The 19,284-nt window shown below is 33.4% G+C and overlaps 1 protein-coding gene across 1 annotated transcript in view; it reads right to left on the bottom strand.

Moving 5' to 3' along the window:
- Positions 1-4,485: 4,485 nt before the first annotated feature.
- The window catches only part of LOC149780383 (nose resistant to fluoxetine protein 6-like), a 44,228-nt gene continuing 29,429 nt past the window's right edge, over positions 4,486-19,284 (bottom strand). Inside the window, exons 9-14 of the mRNA XM_089937287.1 lie at positions 12,553-12,632; positions 10,580-10,693; positions 9,722-9,851; positions 8,676-8,862; positions 7,709-7,851; positions 4,486-5,095 (exon numbers count right to left, since the gene is read on the bottom strand). Coding sequence (XP_089793413.1) covers positions 4,976-5,095; positions 7,709-7,851; positions 8,676-8,862; positions 9,722-9,851; positions 10,580-10,693; positions 12,553-12,632 — 774 coding nt within the window. The 3' untranslated portion in view covers positions 4,486-4,975. The remainder of the gene's footprint in view (positions 5,096-7,708; positions 7,852-8,675; positions 8,863-9,721; positions 9,852-10,579; positions 10,694-12,552; positions 12,633-19,284) is intronic.

Here is a 19,284-nt window from a genome sequence, read left to right as displayed (position 1 = left end):
AGGCTACCAGATAGATAGATGCATAGATAGATAGAACAGACAGACATAGAAAGATAGATACATAGATAGATGATGATGATAGATCGATACCTACCTTCCTACATACATACATACATAGAACAGACATAGATAGATAGATAGAACAGATATAGATGCATAGATAATGATGATAAATGGTTGATATTTTTCACGTGACACATGACAGAATTGTCCATGCGAAAATAACGATGGATTATATATGAATTAAACTGATGACAGACATCCTTGCCGAGACATATTGTTTTATATTCACTCACTGTTAATGAGATAAAACGCCAACAGAGTGGAAACTAATTTTGCCTCCAATTGTGTGGCTGTGGTTGTGATCGCATTCGTGATATGTATAGCCATACATTTCTTTATTCTTTTCTTTTCAGCTGGGAAGGTACCAGAATCTGTAATAGCCAAGTTTGCAGAATCGCAGGACTGTTTCCGTACATAGAAGGCTCTTTATGGACACAAATGAAATGCGTATTTTAAGATCTTCGTTTATAATACAGTAGCTGTTACCTGCACTAAAACACTGGAAAAGAGAGTATTATATCAAATATTTCCTGTTATTTGGTTTTCGAGTATAGAAATACATGTTTGGTTGAGTGATTGCCATCTTCCTGGGAATAATAGTATAGAGGCAGATCGCCATCTGATGAGTGATAAACAAAGATATCTTTAAAAAGGTCATACAGTATTTTGACATTTTTATGTGGACATCTTTGACTCTAGATATAGTTTTCAAATTCAAGAATATGTATCATATTGATCAGATCCATGTGATTTGGCGACTAATGCTTTCTCGTTTTCCTGGTCTGGCCCTATTTTTGTATCTGTTCTCTATTTTCTGTCTGGTTGGACGTGTGCGTCGGAAGATAGTAAACAACAGGACAAGGTGAATATCGCTGCACCAATGTGGAAACCTCAGGTTCCAATAACGGAACTTTCACTACTGAAAACCAGGTTAGTGGCATTCGCTTATCCATAACTCTTCATCGCGTAAAAGCATATCAGGACAAGCTGCTAATTTCATATTCGATTCCTGGAGAGAATGGTCTAGGAAAAAATATTGGACACATCGTAGTAATGGTTGTACTTTTTTGCTGGAAAACACATTGGACCCTTGGACCAACTTGTAAATTCTGCCCTATTGTTCTTAATAGAGCTTTCTGATGCAGGGTTTAGGTACAGCTACATTAACACTGATATATCTGATATATAAATGGTCCAACTGTATGACACACATCGATTTGATACTCCATCTATGATCCATATAGACATCGTGGAGAAAGTCCATCTTAGGTACGTACAAAAAAGCAAACACAGGCATGATGATTGTAATGTATACTCGTTGTGCAGGTGCAAGTCCATTTGGTAATCAAGTGAAATGATAAATGCTTTTTTTTCAGCGGATAAAAAAAATCATATTTGAGGAGCCAATGTGAAGATAAATATGACAATATGCATGTTTGAGGTCAAATGAAGTAAAATTAGAATCTTTCCGAACATCGACTAAATGCTGTGCTTCATTTTGAAATGTTCATGAACAACATGTGCTTTGAAAACTTACAGGTTAAGTACGACCCAGATGCTTCCAACATTTTTTTCTTTAAGGAATATGCTAGACAAATACTTTATACAGGCCAGTGTTATTCTCTCAACTACTCTTTTATTCAGCAGTTTATCAAGTCTTGCAATTAAGATGGATTATTTATCAAAGTGTTTGTCTCTTTTGGAATACAATATATGGACTGGGATGCAATCTAGATTCAGTCTATAATCTTTCAGAGGAGATAGAATTCATGCGTTATATGTTATCTTCTGCCAGTTCTTAGCCCACCGTCTAACCTTACCAGCAAAGAAACTTTCTGGCTTATTGTGCAATAGAACAGGGAACGCAAGTACGGACTAATCAATGTTTAAACTGGTACTTAAATTTTGTTCAAAGAAATTTCACTTCCATTGTTCAAAAATCTTGATGCTGTTGTTAGGTGACCTCTTTCTGAGGTTTTATGTCCCCATTGATATATTAGAGGTTAATTGGGCTGAGACCTGAACTTCATCGTGAATTAAAATAATTGGCTTCTGCTAGTGCATCTTTGTAATTTGGGTTTCTTCCACTATTCGAAGCTAAAAACTTTCCCCTCCATCTTATAAGCATTTGCAATATTCTTGATTTGTGTGACAGGTCTTCTTCAAACAAGAAGTAAGGGACTTTTTTGGGGTGCACATAGATATTGGTAATTATAACGAAGATCGTGTTTAGTCACTTATTTCCTGTTTGAAATATATCACAAGATCAGAAGAATACACGTAACACACTACCATCATCGGCAAGCAGCTCATTTGCATTTGTTGGTGTACCAGCTTACTTGTTGTGCAGTAATTCATCCATGAGCATGAGAAGGGGAACACAAGCTTTTGCATCCGCTCCTGGAAAGCGTTGGAGCTTTGCATCAATTTGTTTGGTAGGTTCTTTGCATTTGCACGAATCTCAGGATTCAGCTTTGGAACACCAACATTTTGTCAATGTTGTACCCTTAAATGTTTTTCACTCAAGTATTTAAATTTATACTGAGATATCTGGGACCAGAAATACCCATCCACAACTTTGTAGAAACTCTCCTGAATGGGTTGTTCAAAACGTTAGTTTTCTTCCGGAGCTGTTTTGGTTCTGCTAAGTTTGCCAACCGTGTCACACCGTAGCTGACACAATTGTCATTAATTCAAGCTGACGGTCTCACATCACTCCCACATGATTGGTGGTCGCTAGTTGTTCGAGCAGATTTTCATCTGGGCGCCGCCATTGATATGCACATGTCACATTGTCTCTTGCAGCTGCTCTCAAGAATTAAATAGAACCTTCACATTGACGTGATACACTTTTCAGTAATGGCGCAGCCAATTTATGCGTAAACTCGAGTTTTCTCCAGATTTTGGCGCCACTTAGGGCTATAACTTTGAAATGTTGTTCCCTGTTGGATAATAATTGCATTCTGGTGCAACAGTGATAAACAAATTATTGCCCTTTTCAACTAAAAGCAACTAGGCTCTGTTTGGCAATATTTCTTGCAATAGTCCATTTCCCTGCAAGTGACACAACAGTTGAAAATCATAAAACATTAAAGTAGTGGAAAAAGTATTAAAACAGTTGAGTTTTCGATGTACGCTATCTGCATCAAATCATAACGGATGTTTTTAAGATGGTATAGAGGAGACAGAAAGTTGAATAAGGAAACCAAAGAGAAAGAAAACAAGTGTAAGAAATATATGGGGTAAATAATTAAAATTAAAAGCAGGTGCCTTCAATTTGATTTTTGTGTCAAACCAAATAACTAGGAATAGACATATAAGTTGCATATGGCACTAATTATTTTGAACAAGGCAAACATTAACTGAATGATGTGTTTTACGTTACAGTTGTGATTTATTTGTCCCTCATTTACGTTATTCATTTACGATATGATATATAGAAAAACATATTCAACTTTTGGCAAAATTTTCTTTTTGTGCTTTTAATTTGACTTTATTTGCAAAAAAACTATGTCAGCCGATATGATGTGGCACATTATTATTGTAATGTTGCAAATCATTTCGCATCATCTATTTGTTTATTCATGATTTTGTTTCTCTTCTTTGCAAACAGCGATTAAATAAACCATGGATGGGATTCCTAGAGTAGCGCAAATATAAATTTATTCACTTTCACCGAAATTAATCTGCACTTTCTGATATGTCACGAAGATATAAATTATCTCTCGTTTTCGATTGTATCTTTCTACAGAAACGTAATGGCCACACATAATCAAGGCAGGTAATACTTGTCTCAAGTAGAGAGTGATTTAACATTTTACACTGAATAACATACACATTTCGCAACATAGATTTTAAAAAAAATAACTTTATCAGTGTACAACCTTCAAACATAAGCTTAATTAGAGACGTAATTGTCTGAGTCATATATGTACTCAATAGAGTGACGTGACTATAAATATTAGGAATTGCAAATCATTACTAGTCGTTTTTTATTTCAGATTGTAAAACTGGCACAGTATCTTTGTATTGCCAAAAAAACACCAGTGAACGACAGCTCCATTTTCAACTTCTTTCGAACGAAAACAGTTGTGAATATAAGAAGAAACTTTGTATGATTATGTGATACTACGAAATGATTGTTTTCTTATACAATAAACAACTCTCATAATATGAAGATGGAACAATATAATACTATTATTAATTCTAATGTTATAATATTGATATTTATTGAACTATAAAATTGTTACAGATCTTTATAATATAGTTAATATCTGTGATTAATGGCTGCAATTCTGATACAGCGTTTATTGTACGATTATTGATCTCCGAAACTTAAAATACAATATATATATATATATATATATATATATATATATATATATATATATATATATATATATATATATATATATATCTGCCAATTAATTAGAAATAATTTTCTGTCCGATTGTTCTACAATCTAAATATTAGAATACATCTAGGTATAGCATTATCTCTTAGACTGATATTGGTTTTGTTTATATGGATGTTTAACGTAAAAGATAAATGAAAATAAAAGCTAGATGAACTTGGCCAATATTCACAGTTGTGTTTATTCTGGATAATTCTTTGTTCATAGTGTATAACGGTCAAGTTTATGCACTTGATAATTAATATTTAGTCTCATATGGCACTTGTTTCAAACAGTAATGAAAGATATTGTGGAATTTACCACTGGAAATTGATTATCCCATTCCGAAATCCTCAAATTTATATCAAGGACAACAGGCTAGAGTAATGTATTCCGTCAAGAAACGTCTTGTTTTAGTTTTGCAATAGTTTGATATTCATGAATAGTCTTAACTTTTCTTCTTTCTGCATAATTGATGTGCGTTGAAAGGTCCTACGCACAACGATGATTTTTGCTTCATTACTTCCGACGCTGTCTGAAGAGAACTTTCTCTAGACCCATCATTGGGGACTCAAACGCCAAGGATATCACAAATGCCACGAGATAGGCGATAACCAAAAAGCCTAGAAAAGTATATACCTGCAAAAAGATAAATTTTCATTTAGTCACGTACTAAGAGATTATTGCAGAATGGACGGTAGGTGGGTATGTTAGAAGGTAGATGATTACATGTATGTAGTTGGGTAGTTAGGCTCGTAGAAGGATGGGTCGGTAGGTAGGTGGGTGGAAGGGTATGTAGGTAGTTAGTTAGGTAAGTAGAAAAGAAGTAGGTGGTATAAAGCTATTTCAGTGAGCTAAGGTACATATAGCCAGCACATAGCCGGTATCAAAAGACGTATGCAGATACAAGAAACGTTGTTGAAATGTATGGAGGTATTCACGCATTTTGTTGAAATTTAGGGAAGTATACACGTATGTTGTTGAAAATTTTGTTGGGTATGCATACGTTTTGCACGCATGTTGTTGAAATTTAGGCTGGTATACACGTATGTTGAAAATTTTGGGAGGTATGCATACGTTGTTGAAATTTAGGGAGGTTGCATGTACGTTGGTGGATTCAAAGGTAGTTGTTAATATCGGTAATGTAGTAGGAACGTTAACATTATTATTTGTAATTTGGCTGGTTGGTACAAAACATTACAAACGTTTTAGTACGTTAGTTGGTACGTACGTTATTGACGGTACGTTGCTACACACGTTTTCAATATTGCAGGTACTTTTGTATGTACCTAGGTTATACACAAATTATCCGTTAGTTGGTGGGCAATACAGTTGTCAATATTATCAATACATTGTTTCATTCGAAAATAATAAATGTCGTCAGTGCTTTGCAAGGTGTTAACCGTATGAATATTGTTGGCACATTGATAAGTGCGTTGATCAATATAATTGTAGTTTGCTAGCGATAAATAGTATCAATACTGTTATCATGTTGGTAGGTACGAACATAATCTTTATTGTCGGTACGTAGGCTGGTATTTATGATATCAATATTTCTGGTATGTTGGTAGGTACGACCGTTATCCAATTATATTTGCATGTTAGTAGGCACGATCGGTATCAGTAATATCATTACTTTGATAGGCACGAATTTTATGGATAATGTCGTTAAGTTGGTAGGTAGGTATGTTGCCAGTATTGTTATACGCTGGTAGGTACGAATGTTATTAATACTTTTGCAACGCTACTAGGTACGACTTATCAATATCATTGGCACGTTGGTAGGTACGACCGTTATCTATATTTGTACGTTAGTAGGTACGAACTTTATCACTTTTGTCGGTAAGTTCATAGGTACGAAGTTTAAGGATATTGTCGTTCAGTTGGTAAGTACGTATACTATCAATATTGTTGCAAATACAAACATGGTCAAAACTATAGGTCCGTTGAAAGGTAACTGGCTTTTATTTGGTAGGTATATACATTGCATGTGCGTTATCAATAGTGAAGCTGCGTTAGTAGCGGCAAACGTTATCAATATTCTTAGGTACCATTCCATAGGTGCTGACATTGTCAGTGCATTCATCTGAATACGGATACCTCTTTCTAAGCATGAGTACTGTGCAATTATTTTCATTGGAACTACAACTGCAAACATATTGGCACTCATAATGTGTCGTAGTATTTCTACCGCAGCCCTCCCATATCATTATAGCATGTATTTCGTTTTTATTTTACCATTCTTTCTGTTGTTTTATTTTGTTTTTTGTTTGAAAAAGAAAAGCATATTGGACAGTATAAATAATTTTATCGTTGTTACGCAGATCTTACTGCATGTTAGCAAATTCAATGGCTTTTTACGAAAGAGAGAGAGAGCAGAAAAAATCAAATATACGAAATTAATTAATGTGTAGAAGCAATTATTAGTACGACTCTATGGTCTTAAACGAAGTAACTATAGAGAATGAATCCATCAAGTTTTGTACAATTCAACATACATTGTAATTTCACTAAAATAGAAAGTGCAAAATATTTAAATAAAGTAAATCATGGTGAGTAAAATCATAAATAGTCCTAATTGTTCTATCAAAAGTAAAAACTGTCGAGTAAACCAACTAATTCCAATGGTAATCCAAACGAAGTTCACTATATAATGTTGATGCTAATTCCAGTGAATAATTCATAATTATTTAAACAAAATCCACTAAGAAGATCACGACTGTTTGACTCTTTCGATACTCGTGTTAATGCAAGGAATAACTAATTTCCAGTAAAACATTTATTATTTCAAAACTGCGACACAAAACACAAAGTAGAATGCGGCTAGCATCAATTATTTCGAAATCACGTTTGTCATTAAATTCAAGTAGTTTCGCAACTAGTCAATCAGCAATTAGGTCAGCTTGACTTCCCTTGTGGGGACTCCAATGACCTGACCTGAACTCATCCGCACGGTGTTTACTAATAGAAGTACAGATCAGGACCATGGACCTACGTATTGTGTCTAGGAATTACTTCATCTAAGAGAACAGAATCACAATCCTAACGAATATTGGTATTTAATGTTATTTAGTAAATGATCATTTTAATCGATGCCATGAAAGTTACAACACATAATATATATCTATATCTATCTATCTATCTATCTATATATATATATATATATATATATATATATATATATATATATATATATATATATATATATATATATAAAGAAGAATAATACAAATAGACAGTGAGACATCTTACCAGTTCAGGAAATGCCAAATATATGGTTGTACGCCGTGTTGTATAGAAATACAAAATTATCACGGGATGCACCAGGTAAGCACAGTAGGTCAGTCGGCTCAAAGGTACGAACGGGGCCCATGACAACAAGGTGTTGATAGGGCCTGAAAAATCCACATGTAGTCAAATAAAATTACGATTTGTGGAAGAGAAACCACCTTTTTTACAGCCTAGGTAAAGGTCATACGTGTTCTACTGCAGTGCTTAAAAAACTATTCCCTTCCCTCTTCTCTCTGATTCTTAATAAACTTCATTGTAATTTTATTTTTTAACACGAATATAAAGGACAATCACATCTCTATCAGGTACGAATCATGCTTTCTTTCATGCAATTAAAAGAAATCATAAATAGTCTAATGGCGGAACCAGAAAAAGGTGCAAGTTTTTTAGTTACTGTCTGTCCTGTTGCAGAAACATAAACATCATTACAAATATCGCAACTGACAAAGATACTTTTTGTCGGTAGTAAATTTAGGCTAGCTTTTGACATGACACTTAGGATGTCAGTGGTCAGATGTCTAAAACCCTATTGATATCCTAATATCGTACGCGTTGCATTCAAACCGTTTGCGGAATAGTTAGGGTTCATGTTTGATTTTTGCACAGACAAGGTCATGTAAACCTTTATGGTGGTTTTGTTGGCAGGGCACTCCATTCCGATTGTCTCTGTACTAAATAATCTTTCATACAGTGAATGAATGAATGAATGAATGAATGAATGAATGAGTGAATGAATTTATGAATGAATGAATGAACCGTTAGTCAGTGAATCAATGAGTCAACCAATGAATCAATGAATCAATCAATGAATTAATCAAGGAATCTATGAATCAGTCAATCAATCAATCAAAAACCGATCTAAGCATGTTCCAGAATTGCAGCGGGGATTGGTCGAGGTGTAAGAAAATGAGGGAGGAAACACCGCTACCTCCATTTCCTGTTGCACATGCGAAGACGACCCAGCATACGCCAATTGCCCAGGCTGTGCGGGCAAGGGCAGTGTAGGCCGCCGATTCCGGTTCGCTTAGGACATGTTTGTTGTCCGGGTTATACAGTCCATACAGAACTGCAATGTTCATACACGCCGCCACCAGCCACCCCAGCAGGTTTAGGGCCTTAATAATAATAATAATAATAATAATAATAATAATAATGAGGCAAATCATGGTACATAAATGTGACGTATCACGTGAACGGGATGACCAAGTATTAGTATAGGTAACTTGCAAAAGGTTTAAATTATATTCTAATTTGTGTAGCAGCAATGCAACTATTTCAAACGAACCAATGATGTCATAAAAAATATGTTATCATCACAAAAGTACGACATTGATAGCTAGATTATATGAAGTGTGTCTAACAACAGTGACTCATTTGTATAAGTGTTAATGCTGCGAGTACTTCGACGCCCGGCAAAACCCTTAAAGTGATCTACAGCTATATTACAGTTGTCATATTTTGCATCACGGAAGGTGTCACAAGCAGAAAACGTTTGAAAGTGTATATCCGAGGCTCGGTTGATACCGTTTAAACTGTTTCTGGCGCTCCAGTATTGTTAAAACTATTTCTGGTGGCCATTGTTAGAGTTCCGACGGAAGCTTGGCTATGGAGTGGTTGCATTAGTTATCCAGTTATGTAGCGAAGGATTTAACAAATTGTAGAAACTGATGACACAAATATGCTAGAGAGAATGCTACTTAATTCCAATCATATTTTAGTTGATGCTATGGTATGGTTATTGGCATTTATTCAAATGTAACCAATAAACCTATAGGATTAAATAGTTCCAGGGTAGTTAAAGAGTAAAATATAGTTTTCATATTTTTGGGATTTGGCGGTGAAATCTTTTTTCATTCTTGGACAGAAAACAGATATGTATGTATGTATGTATGTATGTATGTATGTATATATGTATGTATGAATATATCAATAGGGTTTATTAGCACATTAGCACAAATCTGGCTTTATATTTACCTTGGGTATGTTGACTTGACGTTTGGTCCGGTAAAGAAGGTAACCGGTAATTAATCCAATAAGATAAGGACCCATTCTGCAGTACGGCGTAATATAGACTTTCTCAAAATAATCCACCATAGCTGGGTTTCTGATATATATATATATATATATATATATATATATATATATATATATAGTATCGTCGCTGATTATTATTATTATTATTATTATTATTATTATTATTAGTTCCAAGTCGGTCTAGGCAGAGCTCGTGCTTCACAGTTAAATGAACAGGCTCCATAATGATGGGAGGAGAGAAACACGGACGAACCTCATCAATCACAATATAATGGTTAAAGAGATATAACAAACAAAAACAAACGTAAATACAGAAAATCTTTTAAAAAATCTCAGTTAACAACTATCACATTATCTAGATTGGTAACGTATTATATGACTTAGGATATTTTCATTTAAATACCTAAATTAGGAATGCTATCAAGAAACAACCTTTTTAATTTGTGCATAAAATAAGTATTTTTGTGAATTAATTGTGCTTTCAGTGTCAACTTCTATGGTACATATCATTGCATTGTTTAAGATAGTGAACCGAGATTTACGAATAAACCTATCTGCACTGTTTGTATACAACCACCGTCTAAGAAGGACTTATTTGATGTGAATTTATACTTGCACCTTCTAACAATTACTTATTTAATGTGATTGTATACTTGCACCGTCTAAGAATGATTTATTTAATGCCATTGCGTGCTTGAGGTTTGCCTAGCCTATTGCTAATCAAGGCTTTAAGCAATGCAGGAGGATTTATATATGAAAATAAAGCACCTGGTATAGTATTATCTCCATCATTCTTACCCACTAATGTCAGGGAAAAGGGGACCGTAATGTTTCTGAGCAGCAATTACTCCAGGTGTAACTGTTGTGGCGACCAGAAACATCAGGGACATAATCACACCGGCTGCAGGCGATCTGCAAAAGCAACATGCATACGTAGGAACGTACATATATAGCAGAGTTGTAATGTCGTACTTGTAGTCATGTATTATACTATTAATTTCATTTCACCTTGTCCTCGAACACAAACATGTAATGCCATTTATGCCCCATGTGAATAAAACTGTATATATATATATATATATATATATATATATATATATATATATATATATATATATATATATCACATAGTGAGTACACTTTGTCTAAAGCGTGTGCAGTTTCATATATTTTGATCTTATACATGTGAATATATCACTTTATGTGATTCTGATTGGTCTAAAAAGCCTATGAAATTGTTGTGCAGTGTACTCTTTACTGATTGGCTGCGATCGTGGCAAAACCTTTTAACCCCGCATTTTGTATTTTTTTTTTTTTTGTTTTTGTTTTAATTGAACATTTTTGGCTGCCATTTTCTGATTCGCCTTGCGAAAGGGAATTGGGGGAAAATGGTCTCGTCTGTTTCAATATTGCCAATTTACCCCCACAAGGGTTTATTATATTTAAATGTAAAGTTACTGAAGTAAATAAACAAGCTTTTGTTCACAGAAGAATGTAAACATAACCCGGTCTGACCAACCGACAGAACTTTATACAACAACAGCATATTTACGCGGTAAATATGTGATGCAAGTCCGACTCAAAAAGAGATTTGTTTACGTCTTCTATACAATCAAATGTTCCAAATCAAATCATGCAAATTTCCGGTCACAAATACTTTACAATAACTATGTGTATTTATGCATCTAGTAATCTTTTCACAAAAAATAGCGCAACACTGTAATGTTTGGTTATGATGTGAAATTTCAACATAAACACTTGTCACTGTGTTTTGTAGGCCAACTCAAACCGGTACTGTGCACCGTATTAAAACCTTTGACAACACACGCACTGGAAATTTTGTGGTGACAAATGTTTTGTCCTTTTACAAACGTTCTGTTCATTTTGATTGACGCTTATTCTTTGATTTACAGTTTTCAAAAATGTATAATATACTTTTACTATTTCAGCTTTTTTTGGGTCTATTTTGTATGCACAACAAATGAAAGGTATAACATCTGTCAGAATGAACGAAAATATTTGTTTTTCATTCTATCTAAAACATTCTTACTGAAATTAAACTCTGTGATAAAAAGAATCTCAAATGGGTAAAGATTTAAAATTAAATTTATGAAACTCTTTAAATAATGTCCAGCTTTTCCTCGCCAAGTTTGGTAAAAGCTTGCCATTATTCAGCTTGTCTCAAAACTCAATATTGCATCATTACCCATTTGAGATCATATATATATATATATATATATATATATATATATATATATATATATATATATATATATATATAAGAGAGGGACAAACCAACATAGACAGACATACTGATAGATAGATAGATAGATAAAGAGATATATACATATATAGATACAGATATAGACTTTTATCATATTGTAGTATCAGTCAGAGTTGGAAAACCTTTAGTTCTCCCGTACAGCAACCATCGCTTGAAATGCACTCACACAATGCACTACACCACCCTCTCCCAAAATTTAGACAAAATGAACTGTTCATTAGTTCAGAAAGAAATATTCAAAGAAATCTTACATCTACACTCACACACGAGTATATATATATATATATATATATATATATATATATATATATATATATATATATATATATATATATATATATATATATATATATTAATTGCTGTAGTTATGCTGGTATCCGTTGCCTCGCGCAAGACGAAGAATGACCTTAGTGCAGAACGAAGTAGACAAAGTATCGGAAGAAGACTAAAATGAAGCAGAAGTGGAAAGAAAGAAGTTTACACTTACAAAAAGAATGGAATCAGTATCAGAGGACTTAGGATATAGAACTGCATGTCATTTGCAAGGTACCAACTCCATCCCATACACTGAAAAAGAAAATAAAGGCATGTTATTTGCAAGGTATGATCTTCATCCCATACACTCCATCCATTTGAAGAAAAGATCGTATGCATTTCATTTACAATATGACAAATTCATTCCATACGCTGCAATAAAACGACAACTGCATGACAGTGCAAGATACCATCTCCATCCCAAACACTGGAGAAAAGAAATAACAACTGAGTATAAATTGCAAGGTATCATCTTCATGCCATATACTAAAAAAAGCCAAAAATCCCCAACTGCATATCATTTGCAAGGAATCAATTGCATCCCACACACGGAACGAACGGAAAAAACCAACGACTGAGTATCACTTGGAAAGTACCAACACCCATCATAATGTACACTGAACGAAAATATTATCTACCTATAAAGTTGTCTGGCTTCCAACAATTGAAGAAACTTGCAATTTCTACATTCTAGGAGTGTATATCTATGAATTAAATTAATGAATGGAAAATTTATGTACAGCCTTTGCACAGTTCCATCTTTTCTTATATGTACAAATATGCATACCGCTACGGCTACCACCACTACTACTGCTGGAATATTTTGTCAGAAAACAATGATACAAATAGTAGCACATTAGTTTGCAGTATCCATGGGAACAGCGACATCAGCACGGTATTTAATTATTTTTTTTTTTCTTATAAGCTTAACACTCTAAAGACACTTGCATTAAGTTGATAAAAATGGCTGTTATTCATGTATCGGGAGGAGGGAGGTTTTAATAAAAGCAGATATCCCCGTTCCACTATGTGGTTAAATTTAATCTGTAAATTCTACATATTGTGATCAAATACAATGAAATTATGCTATAGTATATACTGTTATCTTTCATTATTGAATAGGAAGACGAATAAATCTGTAAAGAAACTAGTATTACCCTTGTTTTATGACTGCGTGTCTGGCCTCACCCTCTGATCATAACGTCCGCATGTTTTGAGGTCTTTGACCCCATATTCACCCATATACTTTCCTGACATGAGAAGAAACCTAAATGGGACGTCGATACATTGCATAGGAATGGAGGGTGTGTGTGGATGCGTTTAGAAAGAGTGAAGGTTTCCGTATGGGAAGGGCCGTCTGTTAATACGTACGTACGTTCTTAACCCTATGTATTTACATTTACCTTGTATACACATTCATGACTATTTTGTATAAACTTAATGCTACGTTTGATAGTTGACATTAATGCTTTAGCTTTCAAGTATGAAAATAATTATGGTTCACTTATATAGCATTAAAGTTTACTTTGCTTAGTTTTAACGAATGTATTAAACTTCACCTTTCAAAGTTGTCACAGCTGTTGATGGAAGTGCGTTCATGCCCAAGCGTTCGTACGTGATGAGGAATTTACAAACTTTTAAATTTTGCAAATGATAGGGCCATGGGGTCAAAACTGGCAATGTTTACATATGTAATTTATTGACGTCTCCCAACGGAACCGTGCCTTGCCCATATGGACACTAGAAGACATGCACTGTGTCTTAACTTGGAAACAGTTTATACCCAAAACCGTAATGGAAGACACATACTAACTTGACATGAAATGGGAATGATAGCTAATGCAATCAGCCTTATTTTATGAACGTGAACTTACTTATATGGTATGAGCTTTCGATCATCACGTGGAAAATATATATCCTAATTCTCAACGTGGATAATATTTATCCTAATTCTCAACATGGATAACATGTCCTAATTCTCTAAGTGGATAATGTATTATCTTAATTCTAAACTTGGATAATACATATCTCAATTCTCAACGTGGAAAATATCTATCGTATTTCTCAACGTGGATAAAATCTGTCCTAATTATCGACATGGATAACATATATCCTAATTCTTACCGTGGATAGTATATATCTCAATTCTCAACGTGGATAATATATATCCTAATTCTCAACGTGGATAATATCTATCCTAATTCTCAACGTGGATAATATCTATCCTGCCATAACAAAACTTATAGACCAATAGCTACTAGCAGTAGAATCAGGTGAACTTACTAGTGCAATCTTCACTGATTTTAAAAAAGCATTCGATTTGGTTGACCATTCGGTGCTCATTAAAAAACTTTCAGCCTACAAGTTTTCTCCAAATTCAGTTGCCTGGTTCACGTCGTACCTCACAAACAGACACCAGGTTGTTCGCACGGGTAAACATGTATCCAAACCAAGTCATATCTTAAGTGGTGTTCCTCTAGGATCTATATTAGGGCCTCTTCTTTTTCTACTATTTATCAATGACATGGCCTTGTATCCAGCGCATGCTAACACAGATCTTTTCGCTGACGATTCCATATTGCATTTATTTGATAAATCTCTAGACTACATTAAAAATAAACTTCAAATCGACCTCAATATATCAGTTTGGTGTCATCAAAACAAAATGCATATTAACATCTCTAAAACGAATAGTATGACAATTGGAACAAGGCAGCGTCTTTCTACTAACATGGATTTACTTCTAACTCAAAATGGCTTAGATGTATCTATTGTCAAAAATCATAAACTTCTTGGTATCTACATTGAACAACACCTCAGCTGGAATGCGCATATCGATCACTTATGTGCAATGGTAGTCAAAAGAATAACTATTAAAATCGCTTGCGAAATTTCTACCTCCACAATCACTTGAAATTTATTTTTCGGGTTATATACTACCACTGATAGATTACGGCTCTACCATATGGAGAAACACGTCAAATTATAATCGGTCCAGAATTGATAGACTCCAGAAAAGGGCAGCTCGAATAATACTGAAAAGTCCTGTTGTGACTCCCTCAAATATTTTGTTTTCACGTCTGAAATGGCTACCTATTCAAAAATGTATTCTTTATTTTAAAGGAATCATGACATACAAGTCTTTAAACGGTCTTTCTCCAGATTATATCTCTAACATAACTGAACTAAGATCATCGAATACTGAGCGTAATCTCCGATCGACGACTAACAACGATCTCCAGATTCCTTGGTCGAAAACCAATCATTGCAAAAGCTCATTTGCTGTATCAGCACCTACTGTATGGAATTCCTTACCAATGAGGATACGTAATTCAACTTCTCTTGCTTCTTTTAAAATATCATTAAAGAAATTCCTTCTAGACCAGCTGGAATGACATATTAAAAGCTCTGAATAGAAAACTTTATAATCATATCCATAATTTATATATTTGTATGTTTCCCAGTATAGTCACACATAGTCATTCATGTCAAATATGTACGACTGAGTGTGCGACGATACATGGTAATGTGCATGGTCTTCTATTTTCTTTTTATTACAGAACTTGAGGAAAATATGGCAGATGGGTTAGCCATGACCAAATGTGTTATCCTCGTTAAAGATAGTTTATTACTGTTATTCTTCTTCTTCTTCTTCTTCTTCTTCTTATTATTATTATTATTATTATCCTAATTCTCAACGTGGGTAATATCTAACATAATTCTCAACCTAGATAACATATATCCTAATTCTCTAAGTGGATAATATTTATCCTAATTATCAACGAGGATAAAAGCAATGCTAATTATCAACGTGGATAAAATATAGTCTAATTCTCAACGTGGATAATATCTATCCTCATTCCCAACGTGGACAATATATATCCTAATTTCTAACGTGGATAATACCTATCCTAATTCCCAGTGTAGATAATATGTATTCTAATTCTCAACGTGGATAATATCTATCCCAATTCTCAAAGTGGATAATATCTATCCTAATTCTGAACGTGGATAATATCTATCCTAATTTTCAACGTGGATAATATCTATCCTAATTTTCAAACTGGATAAAATCTATCCTAATTCTCAACGTGGATAATATCTATCCTAATTCTCATCGTAAATAATATCTATCCTAATTCTCAAAGTGGATCATATCTATCCTACTTCTCAACGTGGATAATATATATCCTAATTCTCAACGTGGATAATATATATCCTAATTCTCAATGTGGATACTATCTATCCTAATTCTCATCGTAAATAATATATATCCTAATTCTCAAAGTGGATAATATCTATCCTCATTCCCAACGTGGACAATATATATCCTAATTTCCAACGTGGATAATACCTATCCTAATTCTCAAAGTGGACAATATATATCCTAATTCTCAACGTGGTTAATATATATCCTAATTCTCAACGTGGATATCTATCTTAATTCTCAACGTGGATAGTATATATCCTAATTCTCAACGTGGATAATATATATCCTAATTCTCAACGTGGCTAATATATATCCTAATTCTCAAAGTGGATAATATATATCCTAATTCTCAACGTGGATAATATATATCTTAATTCTCAACGTGGATAATATCTATCCTAATTCTCAAAGTGGATAATATCTATCCTAATTCTCAACGTGGATAATATATATCCTAATTCTCAAAGTGGATAATATATATCCTAATTCTCAACGTGCATAATATATATCCTAATTCTCAACGTGGATAATATCTATCCTAATACTCAACATGGATAATATATATCCTAATTCTCAACGTGGATAATATATATCCTAATTCTCAAAGGGGATAATATATATCCTAATTCTCAACGTGGATAATATATATGCTAATTCTCAACGTGGTTAATATATATCCTAATTCTCAACGTGGATATCTATCTTAATTCTCAACGTGGATAGTATATATCCTAATTCTCAACATGGATAATATATATCCTAATTCTCAACGTGGCTAATATATATCCTAATTCTCAAAGTGGATAATATATATCCTAATTCTCAACGTGGATAATATATATCCTAATTCTCAACGTGGATAATATCTATCCTAATTCTCAAAGTGGATAATATCTATCCTAATTCTCAACGTGGATAATATATATCCTAATTCTCAAAGTGGATAATATATATCCTAATTCTCAACGTGCATAATATATATCCTAATTCTCAACGTGGATAATATCTATCCTAATACTCAACATGGATAATATATATCCTAATTCTCAACGTGGATAATATATATCCTAATTCTCAACGTGGATAATATATATCCTAATTCTCAACGTGGATAATATATATCCTAATTCTCAACGGGGATATCTATCTTAATTCTCAACGTGGATAATATCTATCCTAATTCTCAACGTGGATAATAAATATCCTAATTCTCATCGTGGATAATATATAACCTAATTCTCAACGTGGATAATATCTATTCCAATTCTCAACGTGGATAATATATATCCTAATTTCCAACGTGGATAATACCTATCCTAATTCTCAAAGTGGATAATATATATCCTAATTCTCGACGTGGATAATATATATCCTAATTCTCAACGTGGTTAATATATATCCTAATTCTCAACGTGGATATCTATCTTAATTCTCAACGTGGATAGTATATATCCTAATTCTCAACGTGGATAATATATATCCTAATTCTCAACGTGGCTAATATATATCCTAATTCTCAACGTGGATAATATCTATTCCAATTCTCAACGTGGACAATATATATCCTAATTTCCAACGTGGATAATATATATCCTAATTCTCAAAGTGGATAATATATATCCTAATTCTCGACGTGGATAATATCTATCCTAATTCTCAACGTGGTTAATATATATCCTAATTCTCAACGTGGATATCTATCTTAATTCTCAACGTGGATAGTATATATCCTAATTCTCAACGTGGATAATATATATCCTAATTCTCAACGTGGCTAATATATATCCTAATTCTCAAAGTGGATAATATATATCCTAATTCTCAACGTGGATAATATCTATCCTAAGTCTCAACGTGGATAATATCTATCCTAATTCTCAACGTGGATAATATATATCCTAATTCTCAACGTGGATAATATCTATCCTAATACTCAACATGGAAAATATATATCCTAATTCTCAACGTGGATAATATCTATCCTAATTCTCAAAGTGGATAATATATATCCTAATTCTCAACGTGGATAATATCTATCCTAATTCTCAACGTGGATAATATCTATCCTAATTCTCAACGTGGATAATATATATCCTAATTCTCAACGTGGATAATATCTATCCTAATACTCAACATGGATAATATATATCCTAATTCGCAACGTGGATAATATATATCCTAATTCCCAACGGGGATATCTATCTTAATTCTCAACGTGGATAATATCTATCCTAATTCTCAAAGTGGATAATAAATATCCTAATTCTCATCGTGGATAATATATAACCTAATTCTCAACGTGGATAATATCTATTCCAATTCTCAACGTGGATAATATATATCCTAATTCTCAACGTGGATAACATCTATCCTAATTAGTAACGTGGATAAGATCTATTCTAATTCTCAACGTGGATAATATATATCCTAATTCTCTACGTGGATAATATCTATCCTAATTATCATCGTAAATAATATATATCCTCATTCTCAAAGTGGATACCATCTATCCTAATTCCCAACGTGGATAATATATATCCTAATTCTCAAAATGGATAATATATATCCTATTTCTCAACGTGGATAATATATATCCCAATTCTCAAATTGGATATCATCTACCTAATTGTCATCGTGAATAATATCTATTCCAAATCTCAAAGTGCATAATATATATCGTAATTCTCAACGTGG

The sequence above is a fragment of the Sinohyriopsis cumingii genome, chromosome 16 (genome assembly GCF_028554795.1).
Source record: "Sinohyriopsis cumingii isolate HCF-2022 chromosome 16, ASM2855479v2, whole genome shotgun sequence".
In the NCBI taxonomy this organism is placed as follows: Eukaryota; Metazoa; Mollusca; class Bivalvia; order Unionida; family Unionidae; genus Sinohyriopsis; species Sinohyriopsis cumingii.
The sequence above is the reverse complement of the archived record's forward strand: the minus strand, read 5'-3'. Positions and strand labels throughout refer to the sequence as shown.